The following is an 18,290-nucleotide window of genomic DNA, read 5'->3' on the forward strand; positions in this document are numbered from 1 at the left end:
GAGGAAGACTGGGGAGAAGGAAATGCCAAAATGCCTGAAGTCCAGTGTCAAGTACCCACAGTCAGTGATGGTCTGGGGTGCCATGTCAGCTGCTGGTGTTGGTCCACTGTGTTTTATCAAAGGCAGGGTCAATGCAGCTAGCTATCAGGAGATTTTGGAGCACTTTATGCTTCCATCTGCTGAAAAGCTTTATGGAGATGAAGATTTAATTTTTCAACAAGACCTGGCACCTGCTCACAGTGCCAAAACCACTGGTAAATGGTTTACTGACCATGGTATTACTGTGCTCAATTGGCCTGCCAACTCTCCTGACCTGAACCCCATAGAGAATATGCGGGATATTGTGAAGAGGAAGTTGAGAGACACCAGACCCAACACTGTGGATGAGCTTAAGGCCGCTATCGAAGCATCCTGGGCCTCCATAACACCTCAGCAGTGCCACAGGCTGATTGCCTCCATGCCACGCCGCATTGAAGCAGTCATTTCTGCGAAAGGATTCCCGACCAAGTATTGAGTGCATAACTGAACATAATTATTTGAAGGTTGACTTTTTTGTATTCAAAACACTTTTCTTTTATTGGTCGGATTAAATATGCTAATTCTTTGAGATAGGGATTTTTGTTTTTTCTTAACTTTTTTGCCAAAATCATCAATATTAAAACAATAAAAGGCTTGAACTACTTCAGTTGTGTGTAATGAATCTAAAATATATGAAAGTATATATATATATATATATATATATTTAACGGCGTCAATTTTTTTTCGCGCGATTAACGCTCGTCATGGCCTAGCAAACGTTGTGGTTTTTTCAAATGCTGTTGCATCAACTAGTAATGTTAAAACAACTGAAATACTTAATACTAATTTGTTTTATATAGGCTATAGCCTATGTTGTTTTATGGTTTGGTTTTGAAATAAAAAAGGAAGTTCCAATTATGTTTGTGTATGCTGTTCTAGGGGTGGGGGGGATCTACATTGTTGTCTATTTGCACTGAATTGGAAATTAGGATATTTTAGAAGAAATACACTGAATTACAAGGGTGAAGAGAATGGGTGTGAAAAGAGCATTACAATGAGAAAAAATAATGGGACAAAAAGAAATCAATGGACATTTAGGCTAGAATAGATAAAAATGTGCGATTAATCGTGATTAATCGCGAGTTAAGTATGACATTAATGCGATTAAATATTTTAATCGTTTGACAGCACTAATATATATACATATATATATTTAAAACAGATGTTTTTGGTTGAAACTAAAAAAAAATAAGAAAATATGTCTGACCAAACAATTTACAACTGTAAGTAACAACAATATATTGATAATCTGAGTAATCATGTGGAAATTCAATGTTTGTCATGCTGGAAATGGCTTTATGCAATATACTTTAGCAGAATGTTATAATTCTCTATTATTTGCATTCAGAACTACCTATGTAACTGACGGTCCATTGTGAATACAAGGGCAAGTGTGTTCCATTTGGAGCATCCCTGCCAACGCACTGCCGACCCTTGAGTGGTTTTCTAATCTGTTAAAAAGGTCGCACAAAAGAAACGGCAGACGCGCAGTAGACCAAGGATGTGTGGCCTGGGCCCACCACTCACCCCGTCCACAGTACGGCTGTCCTGGTACGAACTCAGCAGCATTGACCCAGTCTGGGGCCCCTGGGCCAGGTGTTGGCTCACTGGGCGATGGGTCTGATGGAGCAGGCAGGGGCAGCATCTCAGGGGTTGGTAGCTCCTCGTTCTCTTGACAGTGGTCAAACCTGAGAAAGCACATATCGGACCAGGATTGTTACAATCAAAATTACCAACTGTATTAGGGACACTTTACACGGTGAAAACGCAACCGTTTTCCCCTTTACGGTTTCAAAAGTTAACACATTCAGACGCAATGTGTCTGATATCGCTGTAGTAGGGGAGAACGGGGTTATACAACGTAAGCGGTAGTAACCAGACCGAATAAGAACGAAAGTTTCTGTACCGCCCCCTGCTGTAGTCACGTTTGTATTTTGACAGACTGATCGCTCTTAATGTCATGACCGATGAAGCATTTCCGCTCGCGGATCCTGTTCTGTGTACACCGAGAGGAGCATTTCTAACCGGGCTGTGAGTGACGAGAACGAGCCCGACCGTCTTGAGGTGCGCATACATGAGTGCTCAACACTCGCTCACGTTGGCAGTTTCACTGACTCTGATCGTGTTATGTCAAACTATTTTTGAAATGCAATGCATTTCTTCTTGCGAATGACACGCGATCCAGCAGTATTGTCACGGATGTATTAGGCACGTGTAGGCTGACAATGAGGCAGCGGCCACCTGCACGCTTCCTCCCGTCAGCTGTTCTAGTGCTGCCTTTATGCACAGCGGTGGAGACGAACCCAAAAAAACACATAGCGGGACACGGCGGTCCGGTGATATGGAAACGTTTAACCAGAAACTTTATAAAAGACACACTTAAAATAACGATCTCTGCCCAAACAAAAAGCTCCGACTTGGATAAATTTATGGAGCGATCGATGTCTATCGACACACCATCCGGTAGCCTACATGTGTCTGATGACGCGCCCTTATATTAATAATAAACAGCGCGCTGCACATTAGAACAGCATGTTGGGGAGACCTAGCCTGGTGCTACCAGACCATCGTACTTCATTTCATTTGTACAGAAGGTCTGGAACTGCTGTATTTGGCAAACGTTCACTCACTTGTAGGCGGGTGTCTGTTGAAATTTAAAACTATTGGATCTGCCCAGTGCCACTTTGGATCAGCCAACCAATCGCATAACGTTTGGTCGTAACGTATGTCATGAGACGGCTTCTGACGGTGCGTTCCAGTTGTACTGGGAACTCGGAAATTTCCGACTTCACTACATATTGTAGTCTATGGATCTACCGGTACCTGGCAACGGTAACTTGCTAGAGCCTAACGTTTAGTTATTTGGATGAGAGAGGTTGTAGGCGTCCATAGGTTCCCGAGCAGATGCACTGGAACACAGACAGGTCGGAACTCGGAACTACAAAGTCGGACATTTCCGAGTTCCGAGTATAAAGGAACCCAGCATTCAATTGAAACTGTAGCGCGACGTCATTATTCTCAGCCACTCGCTCTGTTCGCTGATTGGACGGAAATACATTTTCCTGAGCTAAAGCTGAGAAATTCACCGCTCCGCCGGGCTAGGGGAGACCAGGGATAGAAGGCACACTTTTTACTCTAGTGAGAATTGCTCATCACCTAAACATCTTTCAATAGTCATCCCTACATTAAATTGAAGCTTAAGGTGTTGCTGAAATGTGTAGCCCTCACTTTTTCTAACTTATTGTAATAAAGAAGAAATTAATCATCAAAGACACCCTTACACATTGTGACAACCAGCCCCATCAAGGGGTCTGTTGTCACATACTATGGGGTTGTTTGTCACAATGTTACTAGCCTTGTAGCTGGTCTAGTTTGGGATCCACTGGGTTGTTTTGATTTTGTTGTACAAAATTCGCTTACATTTTTTTTAATTATTATTAGAGAGAGAGAGAGAGAGAGAGAGAATGGACAGTCGGTGAGTGATCAGTGACGCGATTAACTGCGCCGATCACGTGACCTACTTTCATCTCTGTGTTTCTGTTGTCGTCAAGTCTTTAACGTGTTGCCAACTGGCGACTTTTTCCGCTATATTTGCCGACTTTCCACCAAAGCGATAAGGCTAGTTAAAGACCAGAGACAAATCTTACAGAGGAGTCAGCTGAGATAGAGGAAAAATCAGAGGGCTCAGATGTTGAACGGGTTGTGGTGAAAATGGGCAAAAAAAATCCCTTTTCCTTAAGGGATGTCTGAAGTCACATGGTTATACAAAATCAAAAACACAATTAATTGTATCATCTGTTGTCAGTGTGGCCCAAAACATTCCAGCAAAACAATATCAGTAGGCCAAAGATAAACAATTAAAATATTTAATCGCGATTAATCGCATTAATCGTAGTTAACGCGATTAATCGCACATTTTTATCTATTCTAAATGTTCCCTGATTTCTTTTTGCCCCGTAATTTTTTCTTATTTCAATGCCTTTATCAAACATTCTCTACATCTAGTGTAGATTTTTTTTTAAATATCATAATTTCCAATTCAATGCAAATAGCCCACAATGTAGATCCCCCCCCCCCAACACTAGAACAGCATAGACAAACATGATTGGATTTATTTTTTTTTAAAACCAAACTATAAAACATCGTAGGCTTTATAAAACAATTAATGATGATTTAATATTATATTATTAATGTTTTGGGAGTCGTTCCTCCAATACTTATTTCAGACTGTGTGGACTATACGCCTGTGTTCGCTATGGCGCTGCTGCAGCCGAGGCGCTCATGTCGCCCTTCGTAGCGAAAATGATAGTGAAAATGAATGACTGCCAGTTGCCACTAACTTAAATTAAGCTGTTGGTGTGCGCGCAGTGTTACAAGTAGTTCTATTGCAAATGACAGGCTTTCTTTTCTGTTCTTTCCCTGCGTAGTCCCAGAGTCACACAGAAGACTATAACCAGTGAAGGCAGCACAGCAGGGCTAGGAAGTGCTAGGTTCCGGTTTCTGCTTCAAAATAAAAGTCAAAATTGACTTGACGTTTTGCCAGTTAAATTATTTTAATGAGAAGTTACGGACAGAGAGTTAGGAAATGTTCAGTTTGAATTAACAGTAACTTAGCTGCGAACTACATGTATAGTTGTATAGTCGTTTGTCTTTGTGTTTACTAATTGTGTTTGTGTCTGAGTTTTTGCTCCTTGTCTGTATGCCCTTGTTTGTGCTTATGTGTTTTTTGTCTGCATTCATGCCACTTGTATGCTCCTCGTCTGTGCTTTTTGTCTTTCTTTAAATACTTATGTGTTTTAATCATGCTATATGTTCATGCACTTTTATCTGTTTCTGTATGCTTCATATTTTTCACACATCACCAACCTGTTATGTGCTGGAAAAATGATTGTGTCATTTTGTTTTTGTGCTTATGTGTTGTATTTTTCTTTCTTTCTTTTTTTCTTTCTACCTGCCAGGGACTACAGGTGAAAATTAGCCTGCATGGCTAAATCTGGCACATTTACATGTTGAACTTTGGTGCTCATGTTTATTAATGTGCGCTGTCCCTTTAAAAAAAAATATATATATAAAAGTTTGTGTTGTTGTAGTGTTTCTAACATTGTTGTTGTTGTTGCAACAGCATGTGAAAAAACTACCAAATTGTGCACAGTTTGTCATGTAGGGTTTTTCACAGACTTATCACATCTGCCTATCCATGACAGCATAGGAGAACTTAAAATGCAACTGATCTGCCGAGATAACAGTCGTGTAGGAATCAAAATCACAGTTAAAATCTAATTGAGGATGCAGCCCTGGCCCCTGATGATAAAAGATCCTCAGCTGGGAGTGCTACACAGAGTTCTGACTAACAGGCCACGACAGCCATTCAAAGGAAGACAAGTATCCTGCACGATGGCCAGCTCTATCACAACACATTGTTAACCAGTCTGTTCCCAGGAAGACACTGGAGGGGAGGAGGAGAAGTGGAGCTATGCATGAAGAAATGAGAGGATGAACCCAGGGAACCCAGAGAAGGAGGGGGAGCCAGAGGAAAAGAGAGCAGGAGGGATACCCAGAGTGTTATGCAATTGCCATGCAAGCTACAGTGCATTCAGTCTGGGGGCTGCAGAGGAGGGGGGGTGGGGGCGGGGGGGGAGTCACAATAGACAGAGCCGAGGGAATTCTACCAAAATAAACCCCCACAGTGAGAGCCTTTCTCTGGACTCTAAATCCAGGGGGCACAGAGCCCAGAGGTAAGAGAAATAATGAGGACACTCTCCGTACTGCACCTCCATCGTAAGGACAAAGGAATGGGACTAACCAACACCACAACAACAACAACCAAAGCTCAGTGCTATACACTTTCTTCAATCACCAGCCTATATGCTGCTTTTCAAGAAAACAGATCAAGTATGTAAGTAGCTAGCGGGTTGCTGTTGGGGAGGTCCTCAGAGTTCTTTGGTAACTATGGGGATCATCCTGGAGCCAGACATGGAGCAGACACTGTCTGAGGCAGCTGCTGTCTGGGTACACTCAAGCTTGACAACACACTGGGAGCCTATTCAGCTTTTCAAAGAATCGTACAACCGCATGTTTTGACACATTTACGTCAAATCAATTTTGCTCAACATATTGAAACCATGCTGTAGTTTGTTATTTAATGAAGCCACTGGTTGACACTGCTGATGTCAAAGTTACTTCTGTTAGCCAACTCATCAATGTTTTTCTTTTGCTTCATGGTGATGCGGTTATAGTTTACAGTCTACACACATGATAAAAAACTGACTATTGAAAACCTGTATCTATTTGAGAGTAATGTGCAATATTTTGCCAATTATGTATAGATTTTTTGGAATGGGAATTCACATGGCTTATTTCCTAATTGTATTTAAAAAGAAATGCAGCCAACCTTAAGTCCCTGATCATAGAACATATGGATGGAAGAAGTGTGTGCCGTGATTTTTATTTAGACCTATTTAAATGGGACTAACAAATACTCAGGTCTATAGCCTTGTTTCCACATAGCGGTGGGGCGAAATATGTTGGCCCACAGTAGGATTGGAACAATTACCGGTTTCAAGGTATACCATGTAAAAAGTCTCAATACCGCCATTATCTCTGTCATAGCGTTCTAAGGTACAGAAGACACAGGATGATGTTAACACACAAGTTTATTAATGTTCAGAATATTCCTGCATCATAAGCACTTTTTCCAGAAGAGAAGTGAGCATGTCTCTTAAAACCCTGTTGAGCTGCTCTTTTAAAAAGGACTGATTTTATTTCATATAAGTTCAGAGTATTCTATATGTTGTTTAAAAAATAAAAAGATTTGTGTTCAGGCGGAAAAAAAACGTGTGTTTTTTTTAGCCAGACTTTTCAAAATAACACTTTTGAGGGATCGAGCTGTAATCGCAGTACCGTGATATCTTTGCTGAAGGTTATCATACCGGCCCATGCCTACGCACAGCTCTCTGTTTATTAGGGCTGTCGTGATAACCGCAAAAATGAAATACTGCAATATTTACAAGCCAACCGCAGTGCATGGTCAGTCACCGCAACACCCGCACGTGACGTCCATAGACCTATTATTAAAGGTGTTTTACCATCTAAACCAGGTGAAAGGGAGAACCAGCCAATTTAGACAGTCATATGTAAAAGATGTGCCAAAAAGATTGCTGCCAAAAGAGGAAATAAGACGAATTTGCGGTCTCACCTAATGTGTGACCATCCAGATACGGCACAGAGTCGCAGAGCAGCTCAAGCCGACAGCTCGGAGTCGGTGAATCCTTTGCCCCAGTTGCCAAATACAAAACCGAAAGTGAGATACATAAACGCCTTACAGGCACTGTAACACTCTGATTGAGGAGATGGGGCAGTTTTCCACAGCGAAGAAACCAGCATTCAAGGGTTTGCTTAAAAAAAAACTTCTCCGCTCCTCTCTAAAACCACATAAGGTCAATATATTGGTTTTCCTAGTGCGCATCAAGGACATAAACAAGTATACGTGTTACAGAATGTATTTATCCAGCCCCTGTTATTTTATTTCGCTAGAAAAATATAAGGGTTATTTTTAATTTCATGTTTTATTATTTGCATATTAAGCCTGAACGATCTGCTTCTTTTTTCTCTCAAACAAATGACAATTTATATAGCGTCAGCTTAAGTTTCATTTTGATGAAGCAGAAATACTATGTATTCTGTCAGTTCATATTGCGCACCATTGCCGCCTTGTGTGTTGTGTTCCATATTTAATAAATGTTTCTTTCTTTCTCTCCTTTTTTAGGATGCATACAAGACAAGTTTGAGAGGAAACACTGTAATGAGGTTAAACATTATAACTGTACGATACCATTTAGAAACTAATTGGCTAAATAAATATATAATTAGGTCTAAAAAAGGGGTGGAGCAATAATATCGCGTACCGCACTGTTGACCAACCCTGAGTCACCCCAGGGGGTATTCCTTCACCGCGACAGCCCTACTGTTTATTGTGATGTGTTTTTCCTCTTCAATGAGATAATCAGCGGGCTACAATGTGACTCCCGCTGCTATGATGTCACCCATTGGTACGTAGCTGCGAGAAAGCGCCACTTAACTGCTTAATACTCTGACCCAAATTTGGGCAGTGGCTATCGCCGTCTTGCATAAATCCGTGGCTCGGTCCGCTTATTTTGGTGTTTCCATTGACCAAAGCTGGGAAGGGGAGCAAAATAACTGAGCTTAACCGCTCTGAGCCACTCCTTTTTTCAAGAAAAATTTCCGTGCAGACGGACAATAAAGTATTATCTTATCTTATAAACCCCGCCTACATAAAGGATAGGGTCATAAACCCCACCTATTAGGTGTGTACGGTATAAACGGTACACCGGTATGAAGTTTCGCTACGATATATGGATATGACTCTACCGTGTCACCGGTATAGCAGTTATAAAGCAGTGAGGAGCACTACCACACAATGAATGCAGGTGGCCACTGCGTCATCGTCAGCCTGCACGTGCCCAATACATCCACGACAATGCTGATAGATCCCGTGTCATTCGCAAAAAGAAATTGCAGTAGAGGAAACTGGTAGATGTACCATAACCGTGCTGATCTGCTAATATCACTGGTCTGAAGTCAGAGGTGTCGGCCAAAACACCACTTAAGGCCCAAAACGCCAGAATATGAAGCATGAGACGATGAGAGGAGGAGTAAGGATTTATCCGCTGTTTATTTATTTCTTTAACATGCACAGCAGCATACAGATCCCGGGAAAAGAACAATAGCAATACTTCGCTCATGATGACAGGTTAAACAGCCGTTGCAACCGGAGAATCGCGACTGTTTAATAACGTGCATAAATTATAGCCTAACTTATTACAGCGATCGAGAAACTCCATGTAGCCTACTTACTCACACAGGCGATGCAAAACAAACTCAGGGAAAGCACTTCGAATGATAGTTTACTGCGGCAACTTGCACGCTCACACAACTGATGGAGAAAGAAAAGGAAACTTTACAAAATAGACATGAGAAATGCTCCTCGCGGTGAAGCTTGTCCGCTCGCGGAAGCTTTTCTGTGCGCACGTGGTTTTCATGTCCGCAAGTTTTTATAAAAAATAAACACCACACAAGGAGCTTAAACTGAAATGAAAGTTAAGAGATGATAGCACCATAAATTGATTGTAAAAGAAAAGGCAGCCACCTGAGCATCATCAGCATTCCCCGTGAGTCATAATCAATTCTCCCCTACCCATCCACAAAGCAGAGCATTGCAGATTGCACAATAAATCCATCTGTAGGGGAGACCGGGGGCAAGTGTAACACTTTTTGGTTTTTGATTAGTCAAAAACATCTTGAACAATTTGGATAATGTATTCTATGTTGTGTTACTGTGCTCTACTTTTTAATATTGTATTTATTTTACAAGCAGTAGATCCTATTAATATAAGAGTAATAGGCCTACAGAAATAGCAAGTATTTTATTGCTTCACAAGTATTAATTTAAAGATAAATTAATATACCGTGATATAATACCGTTACCGTCTATTCTTCAAATAATACCGTGATACATTTTAAACCATACCGTACAGCCCTACCGCCTACCTAAAGGATAGAGTCATAAACCCAGCCTACCTAAAGGACAGGGTCATCGGTCATAAACCCTTCCTACCTAAAGGATGGGGTCGGCGGTGGAAACGCTCGCACTAGGAAGCTGAGCCGCGCCGCTCTGCTGGGTGGAAACAAGGCATAAAATTGTAGTGTCTGCAGAGGAAACACAATCCAGATCTAGTGAAACTGAGCTGACCTATTACGACCCAAGACATGCCGATTTATGTAGGTCTTATTAGGCAGGATAATGACAAAACAGCAAATTTGTCCAAAAGAATATTCCCATGTCAAATCAGCCAAGTACAGTAACTATATATGCATAAAGCCTATGCTGGCAGGGTTAAGGCGACTTGAACAAACTATCCGCAAGCACTACGAATATTTAATCAAACATTTTCATATCATCCGGAGAGCAAAAGTGTAATGCCACAGACATGTGATCCTAGTTCCTTGGACTTACATGGAGCTACCTCAGACCAGGGGCCTATCCGAAAAGTCCAATCTCCTAACCTAAAAGCCTCCTTTCCTATACCTTAACCCCTAAACGTCATCGGGGTTAAGGAGAGATGAAAGGTGCTTCCTATCGAACATAGGAAAGGACAGCGCTGTTTCAAATGAATTCGACTCCACTTTTCCTAACCGACGTCATTGCGCGACGGCGAGTATTGCTGACGTGAGTCACTAGCGTGAAACTACACTATAGCAGAATAGAGAATAGGCTATAGTATAGCCTATTCTCCGAAAATTGACTACAACAAGCGCTCGTTTGATCCATGCATTCTTTTCATATTGATTTTAATCAGGTTGTCGCCAACAGAGTGAGAATCACTCCCTTATATCCCAATTCACAAGTGGAATAAAAAGAGGCTACACTTGTGTTGATGTTGAAATGAACTGCCCCCAGTAACTTCATTAAATGTGAAGTTGGTATTTTATTTTATTATGGTGCAAATTATGTCAGGGTTCGACATAACGTATAGCCCGATGGCCCGGGGCCAGTAAAATCATATGCAGGGCAAGTTGATTGGCCAGTCACTGTCCCGCCCGGGCCAGTGACTGGCCAATCACAGTTCAGTATCTTTTTGTAGACTACCTTTTTTGTAGACTATCATGGTTCATTGAAATGCGCGTTGAGAGTCGTAATGAAAGCAGTGTTTATTTAAGACTCAATATAATAAACCTAATATAAAATATATTTTTTAATGGACAACCGATGCGTGGGCGTTTTGACAGGTGGAGCAAGAAGCGGGTGCACTCTCGCTCCGTTGGCAGAGCTGCCTACCGTCCGCCTGCGAGTCGACAAATCAATCGACTTGCTTTGCCCCCTTTCTTTCTTCCCACAGCAGAGGTTGAGGTGCAGAAAGTGATAACTGCGCTTTTCCTTTATCTGCCACCGTAATGTTACAGTATTTGCATACAAGCCCCAATGGTAATACAAATGAGAGGCGTTATTTAAACGCTGTGAATGCGTCTCCGGTGATTGTGTCGGTTGTAGACAGAAACGAACGGAGGGACTCCGCTCACTGTACAGTTCCTATAGTCGCGCAGTTTGGCACTGTGTTTTCAGGCTCGAGACATTCAATCAAATCGCGGAAGTCTTTCCCATTGAAATCGCTAACGGGGAGAATATCCCCGGTTATTATTTTAGCCACAAACCACAGTTCATCTGCGCGGCGGCTCACTCGCTGGCGAGATCACACGGTGAAACGCTGCTGTGATCGGACGAAGGCATTGTGTGTTTCTAAGGTGATTTAACGTCATAGTCTCAGACGAGCGTTTAACTTATGCTGCATATTTTGCACTGCATTGTTTTTTATCAATAGTTTGAAAAAATGGTCCCACACCGGACTCTTATGTGAAGCTGACACTTCATGGAGAAGTGACACTCCTGCAGCGCGCTCACGACCAGACGTGAACTCACATACACGGTGAAATATCCCATTAAAAAAACGGCATAACCCCCTGATTTTCGTATTTCTATTCTATTTTTAAAGTCAACTTGAGCGCAAGTGGAAAACCGGTCATTCGGTCGACACATTCACATCCCTAATGCATATAGAGAAAGTAAAAAACAGCCTACCACACCACAAAGAATGATCAGACCTTCATCTCTTATTTTTTTTTTATGTTTGAACATGACTTCTGCAGGTGAACTATTCATTAAACTGCCCAAATTCAAGAATAAAAACAACCATCAAACTACTGGACTTTAAAATACTGGCCGACTCTTTCAACATACTTTCAGTTGTAGGCTTCTAATTCAATATGTTTGCCTGGTTTTATATTATGTGTATGAGCAATATCAACATTTCATATAATTAACTAAAATAAAAATAACCAAATCTAAAGGGAATATCTATACTGTTACAGTATAGATATTCCCTTTAGATCTGGTTATCTTTCTTTATTTTTCTAATACAGGTATTATAATTATTGACACTAAATTATGAAGAAAAAAAAAGTGCGTGCAGGGCCAGTGAAAATATACAAGGGGCCAGTAAAACTCAGATCCACTGGCCCGGCGGGCCAGTAGAAAAAAAAAGTTATGTTGAACCCTGTATGTGCTACGAAAATAACTATTATGATGTTGGTCTTTTATGAGTTCTTTATTATCTATAGCAGTGGTGTCAAACATACGGCCCGCGGGCCGGAACCGGCCCGCGAGATGATTTAATCCGGCCCGCGACTTGTAGAGCACACATTTATGAGCATTTCAAAAAAAAAAGTAAGTCTCTAGCCCATTCCTGTGAGGAGATATGAATTTTTAAAGAAATAACCAAAATGCTCACTCCAGCCGCTAGGGGGCAGCCAAAATTTAAAAAAGCACATTTTAGCAACGTGGGAAATGGTAAATGGCAATCTTGCTTCACCGCTATTAATGTTTCCTTCAGTGCTTTAAGGCAAAGTAAAAACCAAAAAAAAAATATATATATTTGTAGTGCTGAACAATTAATGTACTAGCAAGCGCGATGTGTCCGCGGCTCTGCACGCGCGAAACGAGCAGGAGCATGCTAGTGTAGGCCTACAAGATTTATTTCCTAATTTTCCATGCTGCTTTATTTTTATGTTTTAAATTGGGAAAAACGAATTCCAAAACAACCAATAACCTCTGTATTTAAAAATAAATCAAAACAGTAGAAGTTGCACTTTTATTTAATTGTATTTTGTACAGTCTGCATGTTTGCACAAAATGTGTCCCTGTACATATAGTAAACAAAATTGGACAACTGTAACGTCAGTGCCTGTTGTATTTGTGTATTCAAATAAACAGTTGTTTATTTCATTAGTGCGTATATTGGCATCTTTGAGCAAAATACCCCCAAAATTTTTGCTGCGGCGCCGCGCGCCGCACCTCCTATTCCCGTGGCCAGCAGCAACCTTTACTAAGACATTTCCTGGGGGGTACAGAGATCCCTTGTGATCCGTGATAATGTAGGTTACATATGTAGGCTGAGTGATAAAGCATATTACTGAAAAACAAAGCTAGAGATTTGGAGTTGACATATGTACGTTATGTTGCCATTATTTTACTGGTCCGGCCCACTTGAGATCAGAGAGGCTGTATGTGGCCCTCGAACCAAAATGAGTTTGACACCCCTGATCTATAGCCTGTGTGTGTGTGTGTGTGTGTGTGGGGGGGGGGGGGGGGGGTATTTTGTTTTAGCCGAGTTAAATCTTCCTCTCTTCTCCTCTCCTCTCTTCTGTTTTACCTCTCGTTCGTATTCGTGTAGAGTCGGTAAACTCCGGCGGTGGCCTGTTGCTTTAAATCTTGCCGCCGTAAAGGATTATGGGATACCACTATCTCCGTTCCTTTAGCATAGGTTGGTCAGGAGTAACCTATGCTAAAGGAGGGTTATAGGATGAATCGAGGCTCCTTTCCTATGCCTTTCCTAAGCATTTTGGTTATTCGGATCACCTATCCGCCGAGCACTTCCGGGTCATCTCGATAGGAAAGGAAATTTCCTATGCAAAAAAAAGTTTTCGGATAGGGCCTAGGGCTGGGCGATATGACAATATCATATCGTGGACGATATGAAAGTGTCTACCGGGAGAGATTTGGCCATACTGTTTATACCGCGGAGAAAAAAAGTTCATGTGGCGGGAGCATAGATGGAGCGGGAGGCAGCTGTCAGTCCGAGTCCCTACAGTTACACTGCAGTTACACCGCCGCGCCACACAGGGGCTCTGCAGCCGAGTTCTGGGCTGCAATACAGCTTATCTACCCTCAACAGAAGAAGCCTCATCTGTTGCTCTAGCTGTCTAGCTCTGGTGCGCCATCACTACAGTTTACAAACCAACTCCGTGTCACGGTGGCAGAGCAGCTGGTATTAACGGTCAAAAATGTCATCGGCAAAGGAAACTTGCTTGCTGCTTCAGCGTGCTGTTGCCGTGACGCAGAGTTGGCTTGTTTTAAGCCGCATGGGTTAGCTCTCGTGAGCTAGCTGGCTAATAATGACATCTTTAGCCTACTCGGGGCTTCACCCCCGTGCTGTTATTGTTGGAGACAGCCAGCAAGGCTGGTTTTATGTAACTTTAAAACATGTCAAACTTGAAAATATTATTTGTGTTGAAGCTGGAGTTAAAGTATTACCAGACATTTGCTCACTTGTTAATTTTGACAGCTTTTTAAAATGAAGATGAGCAAATACTGCAGGAAAATTCATTCAAGTCTTTCATTATTTTGATATAGGCTACTATCAATTGGAAAATGTAGGCTATTTGGTTGATGCTGTAATTTTTATTTTGCACTGACTGACTAAAGCCAGACTGGTGTGGTATTTTGCACCAGTTTTTCTTTTGTATGGAAATTTAAGTTCCAAGCAAAAGATGAAAATAATCTAATGTGATTAAATTTCAGTACGGTTATTGTAATCCATTGAATTTAAAGGAAAAATACTATACCGTGATATATATCCATATCGTGATATAAAATTACCTATATCGTGATATAAGATTTGGTCCATATCGCCCAGCCCTACCTCAGACACAGACCAATGTGTGGAAGCGGCAGTCTCAAATGTCACATCCACTTGAGAAGCAAATGTTTTAAAAAGGATGTTAGAATACAGCTCAGATGAGAACTCTTTTTATGCTGTGGCGGTTGAATTTGAATATGCCAGGTGAGTTATAAAATTGTTGCCTTTAAATTACATTCATATTTGACTAATTGTTGTTTTTGTTTTCAAAATAAGTAGACTTTAGCGGTGACTTTACCTGCAACGGTCCCCAAACACACAGTTTCCCTTCTGAAAGAACTTGCAACTCATGGCTGCAGGTTGGCTGTTGGTCAGATCATGGGAATATCGACAGTTGTCTCCTTCTTTGCAAAGACCATGCATGAAATATCTGAAAATACAACAGAAAAACAAAAATGTGTCATGATAGTAAAAGTTTCAAATTCGGCATGTCAATCCGAAATGTGCTGCTTGCCAATATCTGTGTGAATGTGGTCTTTCACTTTAATACCGGTAACGCAATCAAGCTAATCTTAGCTCGGTCACAACACAACCTTAGCCAGAATGAGGCACCGAGCAAGTGAAACGACCGTATTGACATTTTAAACTCACCAACCAGCTCGTTGTTTTTAACCATAGATAGTATAATAAACGTGGGTTGCTTTTAAAGTGCCTAGTAACAACTAACGTGACGGGTTTCAAAAATTTCCAACATTATAGTCCAGCGTTAATACTAACCGAGTTAATTGTGGTATACGTAGCTAGCAAACTGGCTGTTATCCTGACGTTACCACAGCAGCCTGCTTTGTGATCATAACACAGTAGTCTTTCACGGGTAGCTAGCAAACAGCTGACCCGAGCCTCGGAAGACGCTGTTGTGAGTAGCTCACCAGCCACCGAATCGCCGCTATTTTTGTGTCAAACGAGAAATGATAAAATCCTCTTGAATATTTGAACACTCGTTGGTGTTGTCTTACCTGCAGGTTACGTGTTTGGTCCAACCTCCTGATACTGTTGAAGTGGCCGAAGAAGCTACGGCTGCCTCCGCCATTGCTGTTTATGTTGAGAACGAGAAGCTCCAGCCGGATGTTCCGGACAGCTTCGGTTCATCTCGGCTTATTTCGCATATGTTCGTTTCACCTCACGCCGTGTAGGCCTACAGCAGTGGCGGCTCGCCCATAGAGGGCGATAGGGCGCCGCCCTCCTTGAGCCATATCAGCAAAAAACGAAAATATAATAATGAATAATAATGATGTTTTTTTTTTTTTTTTTGTATTAATAATCATAATTTATGATTTCAATACAGTTTTTACCTGCATCTAAGTCTGAATATCATTGTACAATCAGCGTCTGTGCTCTGTACCGTCACTCTGGGGCGATGTCGGGCTGGTTGAAAATCGCCCCCAGCGCTCTCATAGACATCAATGTAAAACTTTTTTTTTTCAAACTGCAAGCCTCGCAATGCAATCTCTATGGGTTCCGGAGGTGCTCACCCTAACGTGTTGTCGTCATACGTACAGTAAACAATAAACCAATTACAGTGACTGATACAGTCACATGTCCAGTATGCAGCCCAGAGCGGTCATATTCAAGACCAACACAACTTTATATCAACTCAGGCTAGGCTGGCAAGCTACTTACTTGATCGGACTCGGACTAGGTCTTTCCCAGACAAAATGTAACCATCAAGCAAGTATCTACCAAGATGGATTGGGGGATCGTATAAACGCGGATTTTCACGGGGCTCGTTTGAACGGCTAACGAGGCTAGCAGGATGCTAATGCGCTAACGCTCTGTCCTGCTGCCGCTGCATGATGATATGGACTGTATACTGGCTTTTTATCCATCCTGATGGCAGCACAGAGACCGCATGGATAACTTTGGGTGTCACCCCTATGCATCATCTCTCAGAAAAGGTAAAACAAACATTAAACATCAATCTGCATATACGAGCCAGCGCCGTTCAACAGCTGATCGGCTATTGAACGGCGATCAGCTGTTGATCGTCGTTTAGCTGACAGCTGCTTTCACCGTCCGACATAAACCCGCCTACCAAGTGCTGTAGACAGTAGTAACCCAAACCAATGTGATGATTAGCACTGTTAATGTTGCACATGCTATGCCAGCATCCATTTTTGTCTCCTAACTTTTAAAGGAAGCCTATCTGAGGAGCACACTGGTAGATGACAAGTTATCTGTGATGGCCACAGCCGGATAATTAAATCATTTTAGAGGTAAAATAATTTTATTCAAGAAATTAACTAACTTAATTTCCAAAAATACTGTACAGTGCAATGCTTGTCTAATGTTGCCAGAGTGGTTATGCCAGATGAACAGGAAAAACAAACAGTTAAATGCAATATGACATTGTCATATGCTATCTGATTTAGGTTAATTTTGGGTCATATTTCCCATCATGGCAACAATTGCCCCCCCTGAGATTATTGTCAGGAGCCGCCACTGGCCTACAGTCTATCTTGGGACTCCATCGTCACTCCCCGGTAAATTTTATTATTCCAAAGCGCTCTTTAAATCAGTGCTGACAGGTTTTGTCTATGACCCGTTTTAATATTAGGCACACTTGTACCGCTAAGGTCCGTAAAATGGATATTTCATATAGGTAGAAACAACAGATACATTAGCCTTTATTTTTAATTTTTTTTAGACAATTATTTTCCCCTACATCTGACCTAACTATTGATATAAAATATTCATGAATTTTTAAAGGGGCACTGTGTAATATGACATCATCAAGAAAGTTCTAGAATGCAACGCTCCCTGGGTAACCCACCCCTTTTGAATAATAACAGAAGCTACAGTGGCCTTCAAGGACAAGAACAATTCTAAATTCTGAACAATGCACCTGATGACATTCCAAAAACATGGATGCCTCCATAAGACTGACCTGCTCAATGTACAAAATGTAATATTAATATTTGTAATTCTCCGCTTAGGAGGATAATTCAGATTATTGGCAGAGGTGAGGACATATTTATGAATGAGGATATTGATTTTAGCTAATCAATTACTTAAAATGTTACACAGTGCCCCTTTAAAGATTGTAACCCTTTAACTGCCAGGTTTTGGTCATGATGCCATCCTATTTTAGATGAAAAAAGATGAAAAAATTAATTATTTTCAATATACAACATGCAAACTTTTTTTATTTTTTTTTTATCTTGACACCCACATAAACACATAATCCTCAGGGTTAAAGCTAAAGGGAGAGTAAGAGGGGGTGGGGGGAGGGGATTGTGACAGTGTCATCTAGTGGAAATAGCATGATTTTTTGCCATAGAGACAGAGCGGAACGCGTCATAATCTGAGGCCACGCCCATCATGGGGGAAAACAATTCACAGCGCTCCATTCACTTTGTATTGAATTGGGCGGCAGTGGCGAAGTGGGTAGGGAGCTCGCCTCTGGTGTGCAGGGTCGGAGGTTCGATCCCCCGTCTCCCCGCCACATGTCGAAGTGTCCCTGGGCAAGACACTGAACCCCAAATTGCTCCCGATAGTTAGCTTAGTTAGCTTAGCACCGTAGTGCTAAAGCCTACCCTGCGTGGTAGCTGCTGCTATCGGTGTATGAATGTGTGTGTGACTGGGTGAATGTGTACAAAAAAACAATGTGTAAAGCGCTCTGAGTCTGTGAATAACGGAGATATAGCGCTATACAAGTCCATTTAC

General features: G+C 41.6%; 1 protein-coding gene across 2 annotated transcripts in view; it reads right to left on the reverse strand.

Moving 5' to 3' along the window:
• Nucleotides 1–15,670, reverse strand: part of mkrn1 (makorin, ring finger protein, 1) — a 53,406-nt gene extending 37,736 nt beyond the window's left edge. For both annotated transcript variants that reach the window (XM_080051325.1, XM_080051324.1), the window contains exons 1-3: nucleotides 15,584–15,670; nucleotides 14,866–14,997; nucleotides 1,606–1,766 (exon numbers count right to left, since the gene is read on the reverse strand). In XM_080051325.1, the coding sequence (XP_079907451.1) occupies nucleotides 1,606–1,766; nucleotides 14,866–14,997; nucleotides 15,584–15,657 (367 nt within the window). In that variant the 5' untranslated portion in view covers nucleotides 15,658–15,670. The remainder of the gene's footprint in view (nucleotides 1–1,605; nucleotides 1,767–14,865; nucleotides 14,998–15,583) is intronic.
• Nucleotides 15,671–18,290: the final 2,620 nt, after the last annotated feature.

Source organism: Ammodytes marinus (assembly GCF_949987685.1).
Source record: "Ammodytes marinus genome assembly, chromosome: 22".
NCBI lineage: Eukaryota > Metazoa > Chordata > Actinopteri > Uranoscopiformes > Ammodytidae > Ammodytes > Ammodytes marinus.